At 33.4% G+C, this 19,493-nt stretch overlaps 1 protein-coding gene across 1 annotated transcript in view; it reads right to left on the reverse strand.

Moving 5' to 3' along the window:
* Positions 1-260: 260 nt before the first annotated feature.
* Positions 261-19,493, reverse strand: part of PPP1R3A (protein phosphatase 1 regulatory subunit 3A) — a 41,553-nt gene continuing 22,320 nt past the window's right edge. Inside the window, exons 2-4 of the mRNA XM_002751704.6 lie at positions 5,657-5,715; positions 5,435-5,559; positions 261-3,530 (exon numbers count right to left, since the gene is read on the reverse strand). Of these exons, the coding sequence (XP_002751750.1) occupies positions 1,152-3,530; positions 5,435-5,559; positions 5,657-5,715 (2,563 nt within the window). The 3' untranslated portion in view covers positions 261-1,151. The remainder of the gene's footprint in view (positions 3,531-5,434; positions 5,560-5,656; positions 5,716-19,493) is intronic.

The raw sequence follows: 19,493 nt of genomic DNA on the forward strand, positions 1-19,493 counted from the left end.
ACATACTTGGCTATAGATAATAGCAGTAAAAGCCACTGCTATATTGGATATTCATTTCTTCTTCAGTGTATTTCCACATATACTTATTTGCCTACTTAAAATTTTGAGTCATCCAACAAGATGATAATCATGTAATAAATATCACCAAAGACTATTTGTTTGTTTTCTAAATGCATTTTGGAGGACAATTCATTGTCTTGTAATGAGAAAAGATAAAAAATTTGTTTGAAGACAAAAATACTACCATGTGGAACAAATAGTCCATTTGGAGTTTTTATTATCATTTAATGCCTTATGCTTTAAAGGTACAGATTCATTCTGAAACAATGCTTGTGGAACTTTTAATTTACATTTTCAACTCTGAATAGTTGACATCAAAATAGTTCAGTTGTGTTACAGTCTTCCCTCACAAGAGAAAAGCATTGCTTAAAGACAGGCCACCCACAAAATTTTGCAGAATTGAAAGACAATCCCCCAATTGTTTCAGTCTTTGTCAGATTTTGCTTATGTATACCCTGACTTTGTAGCTATAAAGGTGTAAGACACGTGTGTGTTTGTGTGCAATTATTACTCAGGTGAACAGAATATGTTTCTTTAAGTTTGCACATTTCATTATATATGGGTTTTCTTAAAAATACGAAATGTTAAAATGTTTGATCAATGTATACTGATAAAAGATACAGTGTTAAATACAAATTTAATGTTCAACACTAAAAGCCCAAAAAAAATCGTCTGCCATTGTCCACGTTTTATCTGTTTTTTAAAACCTTAGGGGGAAATATGTACTCTTAGGGAAAAAAAATGAAGCTTTATTGCTAGAGAAATGAATGCAAGAAATAGCACTTTAAATAGTGAAGAGATGTGAAGCATTGCAACTTCATAGCCTGCTAAGGAGCAACAGCTGTACCTAATTTCAACTTGACGTGCTTCAGATCTCATATTCATATAGGTATTTAATGATCCAAATATAATGGTCCTATATAGAATAATTACTTATATGAAGGAGCAAACTTATTCGCATTCCTTCTCAAATGATCCTTCAAGAGAAAAACTGCACTGGATCTTTGAACAATGAATAGTCTCTTTCACCAATTCAAATGTTTGGGACGAAATAGCTTGTCTTTTAAGAGAGAATAATAATAGTGGTGGGGTTACTTCTTTTTGACAGACTCTTTTTGTCTACCCTCTTCCCAGGACAGCCAGGACAATGACAAAAGGTAGAATGCCAAGCCTATCATTAAGTCATAATGGTAGATAGTAACAAGAAATATCAGAAACAAAAGAAAATAAGGTATTTTAGAGTTGGTATATTTTGAAAACAAAGATTCATTGCTTTGAGCTTGACTTTCCTGGACAGGGAGACTAGTAGAAGCAGAGCTCTCAGACTCCTTTTCACCTGAAGGGTATAGTGATTGCCCAGAGTTTATTAATCCTTCATTTTCATCCCTTGCTTCTTCCATGTTCTCAAGAGGTTCACTGATTAAAATCATTGGCCCTAGAGATTTTTCCATACTACACTCTTCTGATTGGAAAATCTGGTCTGTACATTTTTCTCTTCTACTACCTGATGTCACTACTCCTGAACTTTTATAAACTTCTTCCGGTTTAGACTTAGGATAAGGGTGCTTCTCCATAGCCTGGATTTTTCTCGTTGAATTACAATTATTTTCTGATTTAGTAGAAATAGGTTGGCTAGCCATGGTAGTAATTGCATTCTCTACAGCAATTTCCTGCTTACTAGTTGACACCGAAATTTCAGTATGATGTTTGGAAAAAGGAGAGCTATTCTGAGAAGCTCTATTAAAAGCAGAATGCACAATGGCATCTAAATCTGTTTTCTTTGATAATTCTTGAACCTGTCCATGATCTCTGTTTTCTGAAAATACCGTTTTGTCTGCTGGCAGCATTCCCAACTGTAAATTCAGTTTTGAAGTTGCTTTTTGATTTTCTGTAATGACCAGTGAGGATTCTTCCACAGATGTTATATTTCCAGTGCCACATTTCTCTCTGTCATGTGTCTTCCTAGGATTGTACATAGACATGGTTTCTTTCTTCTCCATTTCATCTACATGTACATTACAAATACCTAAATGTGATTCCTTTTCAAAATCATTGTCATAGATTACACCTATGGTATCTCGTTGACAATGGGTATAATGTGAATCATCATTTCTCCCTTCATGTGGATCAAAGGCTGTTTCCTTTACCTCGATGGGCCTGTCACTTCGTGCTGTCTCTTGAGGTAGCTTAGCAATTATTGCTTTTTCTCTAGCAGACATGCTTTCTGGAGTACTTTCTGATGTTGTCTTAATTATATAGGCTGTACCTGCTTCTGCTTTCTCAGTAATACCATGATCAGCAAGAGAAGACAGTTCACAGCACACAGTTTCTTGGCAGGTAAACAATTCTTCTGTAAGAGAAGCTTTCAAACTCCTTGTATTATCTCTTTTTTTCTGCATATCTTCACAATCTGCTTGCTCTTTGATATGCTCTGTTATGTTTATCTTACTCTCTCTTGCTTTTTCCCGACTTTCCAGAACATTCCAACTTGGTTTATGCTGTGTGTTATTATCCCTATCTTCAGAATTAATCCAACCTGAGTTTTCTTCTTCAGCTTGGGAAAGATAATCAGTCCTCAAAACATTTTCAGTTCTTGATGAACAAACTTGACCAGTTATCTTTCCTAAAGCAATGCCTTCGCTGGTCAAATGATGATGCTCTGGGGTTAATACAGCTTCTTCCCAACTCAAATTTGTCCTTGGTGAGTGAGACCTGTCTGCTGTGATTGCAGTATCTTTGCTCAGCAGAGCAGTTGGGTCTCTGTTACTATCTCCAATCCCTTCCACACTTATATTAGGGTTGCCCATCTTTCTTTCTTGATCGTGTAAGATTGTTTGGAAACTTTTTTTTTGTTTTTCGTTAATACCTAAATATATTCTTTGTTCTTCATGATCTTTACCATTGCCATAATCTTTCCTGGAAGATTCTTTTTCTGTTGATTCTTTGAGACGTGCAGATATATCTGAATGGAAATCTCTTCTTAAACATCCCCAATCTTTAACCTCAAATATTTTAGCTCCTCCTTCATATTTTTTATTTAGATTTCCTGCCATTAGTTGATCTGAAGAGGGGCAAGGTATTTGCATTGTGCCACTGCCATGGGCTGGATTAGCATTACCGTCCAGGACTTCTTTGCCGCCAACGTATAATTTCACTAGTTTATCTCTACTAGTATCTCCCAGTGATGGCTTGATCTCTCCCATATTTGAAGTAATTTCCTCTGAAAGTTGATGTGTACAATCATTTCCTGAAGAACATTTTTCATTGCAGTAAAAATCTCCCTTTATGGAGCTTTCTCCTGATGGACTTGGAGACAGTGACCTTTGGAACAAGTCAGTGCGTATTTCACCATGGATTTCATTCTTCTCTAGCCCCTCTGCTTGATTTGGAAAATTGACTGGATCTGTTGAAAATGTATTCTTTTCATCTCTGGAATCAGTACTTCTGGCTCTTATTAAGTGTTGATTTATCTTATGGGATAAAAACAACAAAAACATAATGACTATATGATCTTTTTAAATGGACAGTGAATTAGATAGATTTTATTAACTCAGTTAGTAATTATCTGGTAGATTTGTTTGACTGATTTCATTTGTGGATTTCATATAAACTCTGGAAGCCAGATGTTTTGAAGAGATCCTTGTATGACTGGGGAATGAGATTAGTAAGAAAAGGGACCCAAATTCATCACTCTCCTTCCCAGCTTCCAAATATCGCATTGTATTATTCAACTATTCTTGCTTGTCATTGCACTTTCTCCTCACTTAGGCTATACACATTGATAGCTCCATGCTAATCAATTAGAGAGCAGCTTCCTGGGTGCCCCTTGCTGCATTTACACTTGCTGTAGATGCCCCCATTACAGTTTCTCTTATTAATATGTTTTCTGCAAAGCCTCTGCAAACTATTAATAGCAAAACGTCACTCAAAGAAAAGTGAGGGAGTTAATGTCTCTGCAAATTCTGTTTTAATGACCCTCTGCCAACTGGTACTCAAATGTATTTGAGCTCTTCAGTGATGCCAACTGTCAGGATTTAACAGTGAGATGCCTGTGTTTTTTTTTTCTCCTCATAACTGACATTTGCATGATCTCAATAATTATATGCAAATCTTACGTTTTCCCCTTCTTCTCACATAAGGCTCATGTTACTTGTCAACTGCACAGCTGTCTTGTAAGCCAATGCCTGTGGGTTCCACAGATTTGGTTGTATTTCCATCTATTATAGAGCTTCATTGTTTTATGCATTAACATTAGCATGGAGCAAATTAGCATCTAAATTACAGCTCCCTGTTCATTTATTGGATGTACAATCTCAGTAACTTCTAAACAAACTTTTATATTTGAGCCTGCTCATTGTAATGAGATGTATAGGTGAAGTATGTGATTTTTCAGGACCCTTTCATTATATTCTATGGTTTGAAAAAAATGGCAATGTTAACGTTCAGCTGGTGAGAATTCTCACATGGGTGACAACTTTGTAGTTTCTTAAAGTTGGAGCAAAGTAAATTGCATACTTTAGTGATGCAGCTCCCATATCACTATAGAAAAGGTGGAATATGTGGGGAAATATATGAGCTCTATTTCTCTCCTGTTTCAGCACTGACACTTGAAGAGGCAAATGTCATTTTAATCTTAGATGATTATGAATCCATGTATTCCAATGACATGAGCTCCATCCAAATACAGTAAAGGATAAATTGCATTATGTGACTCATTTACTCCTATTTCTTCCTTTGTGATCAAAGTGCTAACTAAACCATCCCCCCAAAAAATTCCAAATAGATTGAATGTTCACCAAGTGTGAAATTTATAACAAATTTAATACTAAATTGAATAGTACTGAATTTGTTTCCTGTTTTAAAATTACGGCACAGGGTATATTCTTCTTACTTGGTAATTTAATACGCTACAATGATACAGAACTTGGAGATTCTCACAAGGATGGGATTTTTTTAAAAATGCTGTTACATGTGAGAATCATTGACTTGTAGAGTTGGACAGGACACTAACAATCCTCTAGTCCAGCCCTCTCATTTTATAGATGAGTTTATGCTGAGTATACACCTGTCACAAAGATTAGAAATGCACATCAGGATAGTGCTACCTCTCCTGTAATTCCTACAAACTATTACTCAGAGCCGCTCGTAAAGAGATAAGAAACGAATGTCATTAATTTACCACTGCAGAGACCATAAGCAACATACAGAAATCAAAATGCCTTGTTGATGAAGCTAGAGATGCAAGAACAGAATAGGCTGTGCTTTCACATTTGCAAATTATATTAGTTGAAGCTATTGAAAGGCAGGCATTGCAGAATCTTTGAAGCACAAATGGATTCATCTTCTCTAATACCGTGGCAACCAGAACACTTACCATCAACTCTAATTCTTTTCCATTATGTTCATCATGTTCCCTGTTTACATCTTTTACATTTTGATTACTGGTTTCCAAATCTTCCTTGTCCTCATAAGAATGAATGTTTGTTGGAATATAGGTATCTGAAAGTTAATATAATTTTGCCTATGTAAGATTGTCTTAAATGTGGGTTTTAACAAAAGAGACAAATTTGGTTTAAAAATTAATGAAAAATATTACCTGTATTCTTTGTATTCCCAAAGTTATTCCCTTCTGATGTTACTGATGATTCTTCTTTACTGTTAAATTTAAAAGACAATGTTATATATTTTTCTGGGACTCCATCTTCTAAGCATTTTTACAAAGAGGGAAATTCAATCAGTAACATGGCAAATAAATATTATATAACCTTTCTTGTTTTCTTGTATTATCTGGGATTTTTTTTTAAAACAAAAATGATCTTTTTGGAATAATGCAATAGTATATATTTGTTGTAGAAAAATTTAAAAATAATTCATACAACACCGTATTTCTAAACCAGAGTATGTTGCTCACATTGAAACCTATATAACCAAAGTAAAAATACATGTAAATGTAGATTATTCTGTTTGATAAATTTCATCTTAGCAAGTGAGAATATTTTTCTCATGGCTTAATGATAAAATTTTATGAACTGACAGTCCATTTGTGGTCATGGAAATTGCTTTCTAACATTTTAATTATTAATTTTTTGTGTTCCATTTTACTCAAAATCTTTTCAGCTGAACTAACATTAACTCTCCAGAAAAGCAAAAAAAAAAAAAAAAAAGTAACAGTAAAATGAAACAAGCTAACTAAGAAACTGAAATTTATACTCAAAGACTTTATATATGTATTGCCACAGGCCAATTTTATAAGCAAGATGCTGGATCATTTATATGCAAGCATATACTTTCCTTCTTTAAAATAATTTGGGTTACATTTCCTTTTCTAGAATACTCTGCATACTAATTGTAAAAGACAAATACCTTTTTCCTTCAAATGTAATCTATTTGCAGTTATATTTGTGGAGTCATTAAAATTTAGATTTGTCCATGATACTCAGTAGTAAAACTGTTGGTTAAAAAAAAAAAAAAGCCCACTTTCTATATAGTTATGTCACAAGTTAATTTATCAGAAATATTTGGTCCAGTAAACAGATTTTATTGTACTGTCTCCACTGAATTTTTTTCTGGTGACTTTTCTCAACGACTTTTCTGCAACAAAAGAAATCTGTAAAGTTGACAATGGCTAACAAATTTGTGTAATAAGAGTCTAGTCTTCATTGCATAAGCAATTTTGATACAAATCACAGGAAGGCTATCACAAATTATGAGAAATTGAAAATTCTTCCATTTTGACCATGCAAGAAGATAATTCAGTCTTATATATATTTATGATTCATAATTTTAACTTTATTAAAAACATTTGGTACCTTTAGTGGGCCCATATGTAAAAAATAATGCTTCTATATAAATATAATTTTATTAGAACAATATTCTATTTACATAATTGATACAGACTTAATCTATAAATCCATATGAGGCCAAAAACTATGCTAAGATTTATTTTTATGGAATCCAACTGCAAGCTGACACATCTTTCTTTCTCCATGTATATAATGTTTATGTGCTTAAAAATATCCAAACCATTAAACAGCAATTATTCCTGCTTCCCCTTTATTCCCATAACAATACTGAAAGTATTATTTGTAGAAGTAAAATAAGTCATTCAAATATTTTTGTTTTTACCTAACCAAAATGCTATCAATCACTTCTCTAATTAAATTCTCTAAAATAGTTTAATTCTTAAAAAATGATCACATCAAAAGGACAGGAGCCTGCTTTATCTTATCTGGGGATAAAATAAGTATTCGACTATGTGTTCTTATGTTAGTGTCTTAAAAGTATAAATATAGAAATATAGGAGGAAAACTTCACATTCACAGACAAGTATAAACAAAAAGAGCAGAGTTAAATAAAATTTAAATATCAAACCAAATATCTATGAAGAAAAACTGAGAGAAAATTTGTAAGATTCCTATGGGGAAAGTAGTAAAATTATATCAAGGAATGTTAAAGAAGATCCTTAAAAAGTTGATAAACATACCATGTTCATAGATAGAAAGAAAATATTATGAAGATGTCAGTTCTCTCACAAATCGATCTACAGATTCAATACTAACCAAAACACCAAAACATTTTTTATAAAATTTGAAAATATGATTCTGAACAGAAAAATAAAGGGCAAATGATGGCTAAAATGTTTCTGAGAAATAGCAGGGAGGAACTTTATCAGATTAAGTATTTTCAATAAATATTTCTTCATTAAGATAGTGTTATATTGGTATACAGGTAAACTAACTAATAAGACAGTATTGAGAGCTTAGAACTTTGGTATATATGACAAATGGTATATCCAGAACCATGGTAAATGACAAATGTAGCATATCAGATAATAGAAAATATGGTACTTTTCAGTAAATGGAGACAGAAAAAATGGCGACCAGTTGGATTTATATTTTAAATGTCAAAAACCTTGAAATTCTTACTAGAAAATATATGTGAATATCTTCCGGACCTCAGAGTAGGAAATATTTTCTTAAGAAAAATATTATTCAATGATTGCTCAGTTTAACAAAATTTAAAATGTTTGTTTATTAAGAGACTATGCAGCAAAAATAGAAGTTACAAAGCGTGAGAAGATGGTTTAGTTACACAAAATGAACATAAATAAGTATCAAGAATAAACAAAGAACTTCTACAAATCAATAAGAAAGCACAAACAATTCATTGTGTGTCAGGGGGCGGGGGTCAGATATTTCAGAGAATAGGAAACATATATAGTCAATAAGCACATAATAGGATGGTCAGCATTAATTAGAGAACAGATAAATGAAATCAAGACCACAAAGAGTTATAATTCTATACTCATTTCATTAATAAAACATTTTAATGTCTATTAATATCAAGAATTGAAGATGGTTGAAGCCATGGGTGCTTTTTTTTTTTTGGAGACAACGTCTTGCTCTGTCACCCAGGCTAGAGTGCCGTGACACAATCTTAGCTCAGTGCAACCTCAGCCTCCCAAGTAGCTGGCATTACAGGAACAGGTGCAGGACACCACATCCTACTAATTTTTTTGTATTTTAGTAGAGATGAGGTTTCACCATGTTTCCCAGGCTGGCCTTGAACTCCTAAACTCAGGCAATCCACCCACCTCAGCCTCCCAAAGTGCTAGAATTACAGGCATGAGCCACTGCAGCTGGTTCCCAGGCTTTCTTGTACATTGCTGGTGGGAGAATAAGTATGTAAAACCACTTTGAAAAACAAGTTGACTGACATTATCTTCAAAATTAAACATTTATATAAACAATGACCACTACTTCCAGCCCCAGGTGTATACCCAAGAGAAACTCTTGTATATATACCTGAGATATTTAAAGGGATGTTAATGGTGTCATTGTTAACTGTATAAGTCATGAACCACCCCAAATTCCCATCAACAGAAGAATACATACAAAACTATTACCATCACAAAAAGGAGTATTATATAGCACTCAAAATCAATAAACTACATAGGCATACAACAATTTGAATAAATCTTAGCAACATAATATTAAATGAACCACTCCAAAGTATTATAACAGAGGACATTCTTTTCATGAAGCTAAAAACTACCTATATGTGTAAATAAAATTACTTGTCCCTTGCTAAATTACACAGTCATATACATAATATAAATCATAGTTATAGCTATATATAACTACACATATTTAATATATATAACTGCACATATTTAATATATGTAGCAAAGGATAAGTAATTTTATTTATTTATCTTTATATATGTAGTTATTAGCTTAATAAAAATATTTCTCTGTTTAAATACTTTGGAACTGTTCATTTAATATTATGTTGATAAGATTTATCCATACTGTTGTATGTCTTTGCGGTTTATTATATATTATAAATTACATAGATATGTAGCAAGTGGTAATTTTATAATAGTTACACTAAAAATAATTGATTTTTCAAGATATGAAATGAAATGAGTAGAACTCAATCATTATTTGGGGTGGCTATTTTAAAGGTGATTATTAATACTTTGAAATATCTAAATAGTTCAATTCTAGTTTCAAGTAATTTATGAAGATAGATGGATTACTCCCTGGCCCCATTAGAGGATGACTATTAATAAAATACCACTTTGAAATTCAAAGTATAAGTCACATGACCAATTCAACTAAAGAGGTGAATTCAAGAGCTTTAGAACATTTGAGAAAAAAGACAACTTGATGGTTGATGATGATAGGGCCCAGAACTATGACAATTGTGATATGAAGAAAGTATACTTTTCAATATTTCTCATCTCCCCTTTATGTTCCTTGAGTTCTTTTTGATCAAGAGACTTTTTTATTTTTCTGCATTCCCAGTGGCTAACACAGTGCCTGACACATAACAGTGGCATAAGAAATGCTATTGAATGAATAAATGCACAGCATCCTTTCCACCTTCCCTTCCCCTCTCTACCTTTTGCCAACATTACTATAATAGTGTTCTCTTATTTTCTCATTTAATTTCAGAAAATGACCTAATATTTTAAAATATATATATTTTTATTTCTCTTCTAAGACTTAAAGTATTGCCCCTTCCGAGTTCAGGACAATGTTTTTAATTCTGAAGTCAATAATGAGTCAAAATTTAAACATAATTTTAAAATTCTTTATAATTTAGAAATTAAAAAGTAAAAAAGAAATGAGTGGAACAATATTTTGTTTCCAGTGTACCTTAAATTATACAATATAGTCACCTATATTATTTAATCATGAGATATATCATTTTTTCTTCTAAGAGATATTTTTAAATATCTGTGTGTCATGAACTATAATAAACACTGAGAAATCATAAATATTCCCTAGTCTCTTATCTCAAGGAAGCTACAATGTGAAGATGGAAATAGAAACATTGACAGGTAATTATAATTACTACAAGGGATAAGTATTATAATAAACAATGGAATATAATAGATATTCTTTTAGAAATCAGAAGAGAGAACAGAATTTACCAGAAGACTGTTAGAGGAATCCAGAAGTTTATCTCAAAGTTAGTAATGTTCTGATTTAGGATTTTAGGGAAAAGTATGAGTTTCCCAATTAGAGAAGAATACAGTAATTCTAGGCAGAGGGAACAATAGGTGGCTAAAGACAAGACTAAGAAAGCACAAAAGAAAAAGTCACATCTAGAAACAATGAGATGTTTAGAGGACTGGAGTCTGTTTGGGGAAAGAATGCCGAGGGACAGAATTAGAATTAGTTCAAGCCAGATTCTAAAGGGCTTAGCATAGCAGGAAATACGAGGTTGAATTTTTTAGGTACTTTTTCACCAGTGGCTTGGGGGTAGGGATAAACAGGAGAGAGATGTGGTCAGATTTACATTTACCAACCTATTTCTGCAGGTAATGTACAGGAGACACTGGACAGGATGAGCCACAATGGAGCAGAAAGACTAATCATGAGGCTCCTGAAACATTTCAGGCACAAAATGACAAGGGCTAAGGGTACTGGTAATGAAGAAAGAAAAAAGAACCAAATATGAGTTTTAATTTTTGATGAAACATCAATATGATATGATCAATATGCTATACATTGATTTTTAAAATGTCCTTCTCGACCCAACCGCAGTTGCATTCATCAGAATTAGAAATCTACATTGTTGCCCCTTCCAAGACCTAGGCCAAGAAAGTTAACTGAGGGCTCCTGTACTACAAGTCAGCAAGGTCTTGAATTAGTCTTCAGGTTGGTTTTGATGTTTTATGCACTGAGTTCACGTGGACACCTTTTCAGGGTTCCTTCTTAATCTCTGGCATGCATGTCTAGATGGTGAACCAGCAAGTTATATCTAGGTTTCTGATTTTTATTCCAGTCCTTCACTGAGGAAAATAAAATGTTTTCTCATTCACACTAGTCATCTAGGTCCATAACATTCTAAGGAGTTCTTATCAACCCGTAGAATGCCCCCTTGGGCATTCTACGAGATGAATTTCTAAGGAACTAGATATCAAATTCACATAGAAACGTTAAGCATCTCAGTTGTTTAGAATCCCTGTTACCTTATTTCTCCCCTCTCTAATAAATACGATAGATCTCAAGTATAACAATAGCTCCCAGGAATGGCCTTTCATGTCAGAAACTTAAGGCCCTACCCTCTGTAAAATCTAAATTAATATAACCTGAGTATGGAAGTGAAGGGGGGAATAGTGAATGATGGTACTAACAATTTTGTAAAATGATTTTGATGTGAGACAGGTATGCAGACTCCTAATATAGACAGCAATGCATCTCACTACACCGTTTCATTTAGCTATGCAGACTGCTCCTCCCTAGATGATAGGCAGTTGGGAGACTCATTCCTTTAGTTGCAATTACCGGCTCCAAACCCCTTCTCCTGCTTCTTACTAGCTTCATATGAGTTTAAAGCATGACTTACTACTATGTACACAACTCTTGAGATCATCAAGAAATAAAGGATTATGCAGAGGTTTCTAATTTGGAGATTTAAAAGACTGGAACCACCACCACTTGACATGGAGATTTAAAAGGAAAAGCACGGATGAACTAAAGAGGATAAGCTCTATTGAAGGAACTATGTTAAGCTTATAAACTACTCTTTAACCAAATGGGAAGTGAAAACTAGTGTTTGTTGAATGGAAATGCCCAGGTTGTCATTTTTTCTTTTTCCCTTATGATACCATTGCACAAAGGCTTGTATTATCTTTATAAGTTGAGGTAAATTTACCCTCACTTCAAAGAAATGGGACATAATATTGAAATTTTATGTGATGACTTCTAGCAGACATTTAAATGTCTAGCAGACATTTAAATAATTAAATAGAACAGAAGAAGAAATTAACATTTTCCAGGCAAGTTACACTTGTGAAATGTAGTAATTTTAAATTTATAACAATCTGTATTTATTCATTCAATTATTTAACAAATATTTAGTGAGTACCCACCAATTGCAAAATGTTACACTGGATTACCACAAAAAGCAAGATAGAGTCCCTGCCCTCAAAAGGCTCACAAGCTAATGGGGAAAGTGAAGAAGGGCATAAAGCAACAGCCCAGGGTATAATAACTGTGTGCTCGGTGAGGAACAGAGTGGGGTAGGAATAGCTTCTAGAAGGATATGGCCTCTAAGCTGAAACCTAAATAAAAAGCCCTAGCTAGAGAAAAAGGAAAGAAGCAATTCCAAGCTTAAGGTATTACTTGCAAAAACCTTCTAAGTAAAAAAAAAAAAAAAAAAAGAATTATTCTCAACATGTAAATTAATCCAAGATACAACTTCGTAAAAATGAAAGACTAAAGGCCCTGGGCAACCAACCAACTGGTAGTCAACTAGCTTAAGAGGCACAAATTTAAACCCAAACAGTGCCTCTCAAAATGTGGTTCACAGACCTCCTATGTGAAAATGACCCAGTACTTATTACAAATGCTGCTTCCGGGGGCAGAAATGGGATCTACTGAATCGGCATCTCTGGAGCGGGCAGTGGGAACCTATATTTTTAACTGGTACCTCAGAGTTAGGTGAGGTGCAGTAGTGCTTGTCTAACTACACATATTAAAAAAGTGTATCTATAGGCAGACACTCTGAGACTCCTGAAATGTGGTGCAAGAAGTGCCTCTTCATGTCTCAAACTTTTCAGTAAGCTACATACAATTATGCTACAGCTATAGCTCTAAGCACAAAAAAAAATGTTTATTTATCTCATATGTAACAGAAAAGAAACAACACATTGCAGAATAGACCAATCATCTTATGTGCCTTACAGAATAAAATAATGAAACATAGGATAGAAACTGAAAGGCATTTTCAACCTATCTAATAAAATAAGTAAGCAAAAAAGAATTTGTGTTTCTAAGTCAGCTATTAATCATTCAAAATGTTAGTTCTACAGATTCTTTACCTCTGAGCCCCATGTAACTTACAGAAAGTTTATTTTACTTTTTATGCCAAATTCCTCTCAGATTTATAAGGAACCTCACACTTGGATTGTCCAATCCCATCATTTTATAGAGAAAGGAAAACTAAAACCCAGTTAAACAATATGGCAGAAGTCATACCAACCATCTAGTGGCAAATCCACAACTAGATCCAAGTTTCTTCATCATTATATCAGTGTTCTTTCCGTAAAGGGTCAATCCGTGGTAAAAAGCAAAAAAACTGCATGCAAATCTTAGTCTTTCTGGTTACTTAACACTTCTAAATCAATTACTCACCACGTGACTTCAGCAAGATACTTAATCAACTTCTCTGTGCCTCATTTTTCTCCAAAATCTTCCCTACTCCTTACACAGAGTAATTATTTAGCATAGTTTCCAACACATGAATGTGTTTAATTAGTAGTAGTAAATGTAGTAAATGACACACTGATCATTAATTCTACATTATCACAAAAATGGATTTGTATGCTGCCTCTTTTACTCAGTTGTTTATATTTTTAATGTTTACCATATTCTCTCATATCTTTAATATGCAAGCTACTTCTAAGAGTAAAATTGCTCAGCCATTTAAATATACCCTTATTATCAGAAGAGTACCCTTCAAAGAAAAATCATTAGATCTTCAACGACAGTAACCTTTTGATTAATAGTATCCTCTCTAAACACACTGTACACTGGCATGATAATTTGCACCTTCTGTCATTACCTAATTGATTTATTCAGTGTTAGGATTTAGGCACGACGTTAATATTACTGCAGTTTCTGGATATGTTACACTTCTGTTTTTGGAGTTACAATTAATTTTAACACTGTCTAAATGTAGTAGTTTTTAGTATAAGCAATAATATGGTTTTTCCAAAGGTCCTATAATGATGTTGTGCTTAAACTCCATATGTCTCTTAAAAAAATTAGTGAAACCTCTTAAAGATCTATGCCACAAAGTCTAAGTCTGATGTGATGGAATTACCCAACCAGTTAAGGTGAATGGCAGGATTAGGTTGTAAGCAGCAAAGTCTGCTCCAGGAGGAATCAAAATGTTGGCATGAAAAGGAATCATTTCCAAAGTGAGTCATGAATATTGTATTTGTGTCTCCTTAACATTCAGCCTGAAAGTGCTCAGAATTTTCTAAACAGGACAAAACTCGGAATTCTTGGGCATCAGCTCTTACTCTATGATAAACAACTAAAAAGTAAAAGTGAAACTACCCAGCCCTCTTCGTTCAAAGCTTGTGATCTTATTTTGTTTCTTTCACTCTCCTTCACTCTACAAAAGAAAAGAAAATAAATAACCTTTAAAATCAGAAATGAGTCTCCTTTGATTTTGTAAAACGTCACTCAACAACAGTATATCATCATTGGCACTAAGTGGCCATATACAGAAATGCCAAACAGGCTTTCCAAGGGTAAATAACTATATAGTGTATTGTTGGCTGTTTGTTTCTTTTCATAATGTTATGTTGCAGCTTCCCTAAAAATTGACCTTCTAGAATTCTGACATTTCATAGCCACTCATATATTAAAGAATGGGAGAAAGTAAAGACTTAACAACAGACAAAATTCATAATATATTAGCCAACTACTACAGTTTATTATATTTTCATTTGGTGTTACAGCACCAGCTATTCTTCTCTCGATCAGGAATAAGACAAAAAGTGGGAGACAAACATTCGATTAAAAGAGAGATAAATGTCTAATTGTGAACAGCAGCATCAGAGGAGAAACAAATTTAAGAAACTATGCAGAAGGAATTAAGGATGAAAACATGCATTAGGTTCAGTTTCTTGATAATGCAAGAAATGAAAACAAAATGAATACAGTTTGGCATCATTAACAGGCATTGAAAGAAGCAAAAAATAATCTCAAGAAAAAAGGAGTGAGAATTTTTAAAATGTCTTTCTATTATTCTTCTATGCTGAATCTGGGGACTAATAACTGACACAATAAGGCACATTGTTTTGTTTTTGTTTTGACCGACTCATTGCTTTTTGCAGGCATCACATTTCTTATCTGTAAAGTGAAAGCTCTGGATTAGATTAGAAGGCCACAAATACAATACACTCATGCTGACCTTTCTCTCTAACACTCATGGCAAGCACTGATAAAAGATAAAGGGGGTTCCTTGCTATGGCCATATTGAGCCCCAATATCTTTCTTTTCCGTAGCCAAGCAGCCACTACCCATAAAGTCCTTCATTGCTCAAAATGCAACCAATTTCCCTTCTCAGCATTAATATTAAATAAAATACCACAGTTGAAGAGCCCTACATTTATATAACTAATAGAAATATTCTGAGTATCATTTAGAGGTGTTTATGAAAATATTCTTAATACTTTTCATAAATGCTGGTAGAATCAATAGAAGTAATTGCTTACCTAAAATTACAATATAGCCAAGGATAAATTGTCAATTAAATCATATAATCAGTATTAACAATTTAAAATGTAGTTCCACAGAAATCTCACCTGCATAGTTTGTGAGCTATTCTTATATTATTTCTACTACATGTAATGGAATGGTTTATTTCCATGACATTTTATTCACATCAAAGGATACCTTTTCAAAAAGTAAAACATTACCAATATCTACAATTAAGTAAAAACATACATTGAATATACCTATTATATTAAGCTAATTTATGGCTTTTAAAATGTGACTTTAACCACAGCAAATCACAAGCCCATTGGGGAAACTGTGCTAAACTGATCAAACATTCAAATAACTTAGAACATACCACTATGTTAGTGACCAGATTGTTTTATTGAGCTATTTTCCTCTTTGCATAAAACTGAATCGTCACATTTCTTAAAAATCTTCTTTATTTCGATATCTAAGTTAGAACATTGTCCAGTACCTCAGAGCTTTATCTTGAAAACATACTGAAAACAAAAGGTACTTTGCCTTCTTGATCCAGGAAATTTCTACAGCAAAGAGAGAAGCAACTGAAAAACAGAATCCTATTGGAGAATTCCTTGCTAAGTCTCTCTTCAAAAGTTCCATCATTTTTTAACTCTTCTGTTCCTACCAAGGAAAACAGGTCTAAATTTGCTTTGTCATGACAAAGTGGTAGGTGCTGTTGTTTCTAGCTCACCCCAAAGGAAGTAGGGAGAAAAAAAAGAAAAAAAAAGACTTTTTAGTCTGAATTCTCTGATTGGGTTGTGCACCATGTCCAATTGTGTAGAGCTGCGTACTCTCTAAAGAGGTACTCAATTGTCAGGATCTAGTGCATAACTTAAGTAGAATCTCAGTGGTCCAAATGCGAACCAGTAACAAATTTAGATTGCTTTGTAATGAGGTATAATTACAAGCAGAATTTATGAATTGTGAGTCAAAGGCTTATAGATAAACCTGGTCCAAAGACCTCCATTACAACCTGCCGATCACATCCAATTGAGAGAAAAATATAAATATTTTTCAGTGATGGATCCTGAAAACACTGAATATACTTCAGAGAGCTACCATAAAAAATATTCTCAAACTTACTGGCCTAAAGTCCCTATTTTACCTGAGTTCTTAAAGGAGAGTAATACTCACCCTTGGAACAAGTCGGTACCAAGAAACTTGCGATTGTCCAACTGAGTGTCTTGCTACCTCAGAAGTCTTATCTCCAAAATTCTCTCTCCACAATTCCCCCACAACATAAGTGCTGACAGCTTGATACAGCCTACATTGTTCAAAAATAATCAGGGTATTGCCATGTGTATTTTTTTCCTAGGGATACTAAATTTCAGGCATTATTTTCTTCATAACGATGTTAAATTTTGTTTTATTGTATAAAAGATCATTATTAGAGTCATGACCACTGAGTCAGTTAATTCCAGTTCAAGAAAACCTGTTTTCTCTATGGAATCTATAGTAACCTTCACCTATGTTTCTTTATTTGTTAAATATTAAGCTCTAACCTCCAAACTCTACAGTATTTAAATTAACATATTATTTTGAAAACTGTTTAAAAAAGGTGATCTTAAATGTAAATTGATATGGCCAGTGTACGTTTGGAAGGGTTTGGAGAAAGAATTAATACAAGAGGATATGAGACTTCCAAACTTTGAAATCAAATTATTCAGAAGTGACAGCTCTCAGGTGAGGAATATCTTACCAAACAGGGTGGCAGGTGTGAACTCACAGCATCAAACAGCAGCCACCAACTGAGCATCTGTGACCTTTAATGTTCCCCAGATGGCATGTTCTTGTGTTGTTTGTTTTGTTACTTTTTAAGGGGAACAAAGTACCAAACTTCAACTTTTTTCCCAGCTTCTATCTCATTCCTCCCATTATCTGGAGAGTAAATTAGGTGAAATGATGCACAACTCAATAAAAATACTGGAAAAGCAATATGTTTTATGGTAAATCATAGAGTTTAAATTTGTAAAAAAACAACAACAACAAAACCAGATATTTTAAATGTAATAATTAGGAAGAATAAAATTAAAGCCTGTCAAAGCAAGTTAGAATGTTAAGATACTCACTGCCTTGTTGTGACTACTTTTATTTAAATGTTAACTTTAAAAGCTATGATCCTGGGCATCTTTTAGATACTGGGCATGTTTCTGGATTGTTATGCAATCAAATATATGTCTAGTATTTCCTCTATGTTTTTTGTTTATACTATCAGTTACTGCTTTATAGTTTTTATAAGTGGTTAGAAGCCTCTATGATATGAAATCTGTTGGAATTTATATTTATTTTCAAGCAATTCCATTTTACAAATATATTTTCAAATAATTCTACTTATGCTAATCATGCCATGAATTAAAGTATCAAGAAAAATAGAAATACAGTAAATTGGGTTAGTTTGCATTAAAATCCAAACAAGAACCCTATTATTAAACTGGATTTGTATTTAACAGCATTTGCAAAGTTTTCTAGGCAGATTCAGTAAGTCTTAAACCATTATTTCTTAATTTAATGCTTTGGTGAACTTATGTCACACGTTAAAAATCATCTTAATGCACCTTTTTGTCAATTATTCACAATAGTATTACAAAAAGAAGGAAGAGAGGATATATTTATAAAGCAAATGAAAAATAACTCAATGGAAGCCTATTAGGCTACCTGTTGATAAGCATATAAAAGTCATTAATATGTGGATCATTGACATGATAGGCCATAATGACTCCTCCAGGGACTATCAGTCTATTGTGTCAGAGACTAGTTAGGGATTCATTAAGGTGCAGACTCGTGACTTCTTAATATGCAAATTATGAATGCAAAGCACTGAGGCATACCTCACAAATGTCCAATTTTGTGTTACAAATTTTATTTGCCAACCCCTCACCCACATCTTTTGTGAACTATTTTGTTTCTTCCATCCTCTGTCACAGATTTCTTCACAAAAGAGCCTATACTAATATGGAATCTACCAATTCACATTCAAAGACCTCCTCCTCTTCAGCTCATGTTTTTGTTTGGCTTTTTCTGTTTGTTTGTTTGTTTCTGGTTTATCCATACAAACCACTTGCTTGCACCATTTTAACTAAACCAGTCAAAATTCAGTACAAAATCTACATTGATATTTTTCTCCAATGTGAAACTGGTTTTTGGCTAATGACATATCAAAGTGAAGAAAGTGCTTGTTTTTAAAAAGGAAACATGAGTAGCATAATTAGCAGTTGAATAATTTGGACTGAATGTGGGTGGGGAATGCATAGTAGAATAGAATATGGAAGAAAAGAGCAGCGAAAGGCCCAAGAGAGGATACCAAAGAAAAGAGTGCAATTAAACCAATTTAACTTCTTTCTATAGAAAAAAATAATAAGAGAACTAAGCTAAAATCAGAACAGTGATGGCCAGGAAGGCCTCCTGGCAGAAGGAGCATTTTATTTGATAATCTGATATCAACATAACACAATAAATGAGGAAATGGATGCAAATCACTCAGTGCCTGGTATACAGCAAGCAAACAGGAAGCATCAGCTATTCTTATTATACTGCCATTTTGCATTTATGCAAAAAAATGAACAGTCATATTCCCTTTTGAAAAAAAATAAAAAAATGTATGGAGTAAAAGTTGTTCAATCTTTGAACTAACAGTCTGTGAAAGGAATCAAAAGATTCCCTA

The sequence above is a fragment of the Callithrix jacchus genome, chromosome 11, assembly GCF_049354715.1.
Source record: "Callithrix jacchus isolate 240 chromosome 11, calJac240_pri, whole genome shotgun sequence".
In the NCBI taxonomy this organism is placed as follows: domain Eukaryota; kingdom Metazoa; phylum Chordata; class Mammalia; order Primates; family Cebidae; genus Callithrix; species Callithrix jacchus.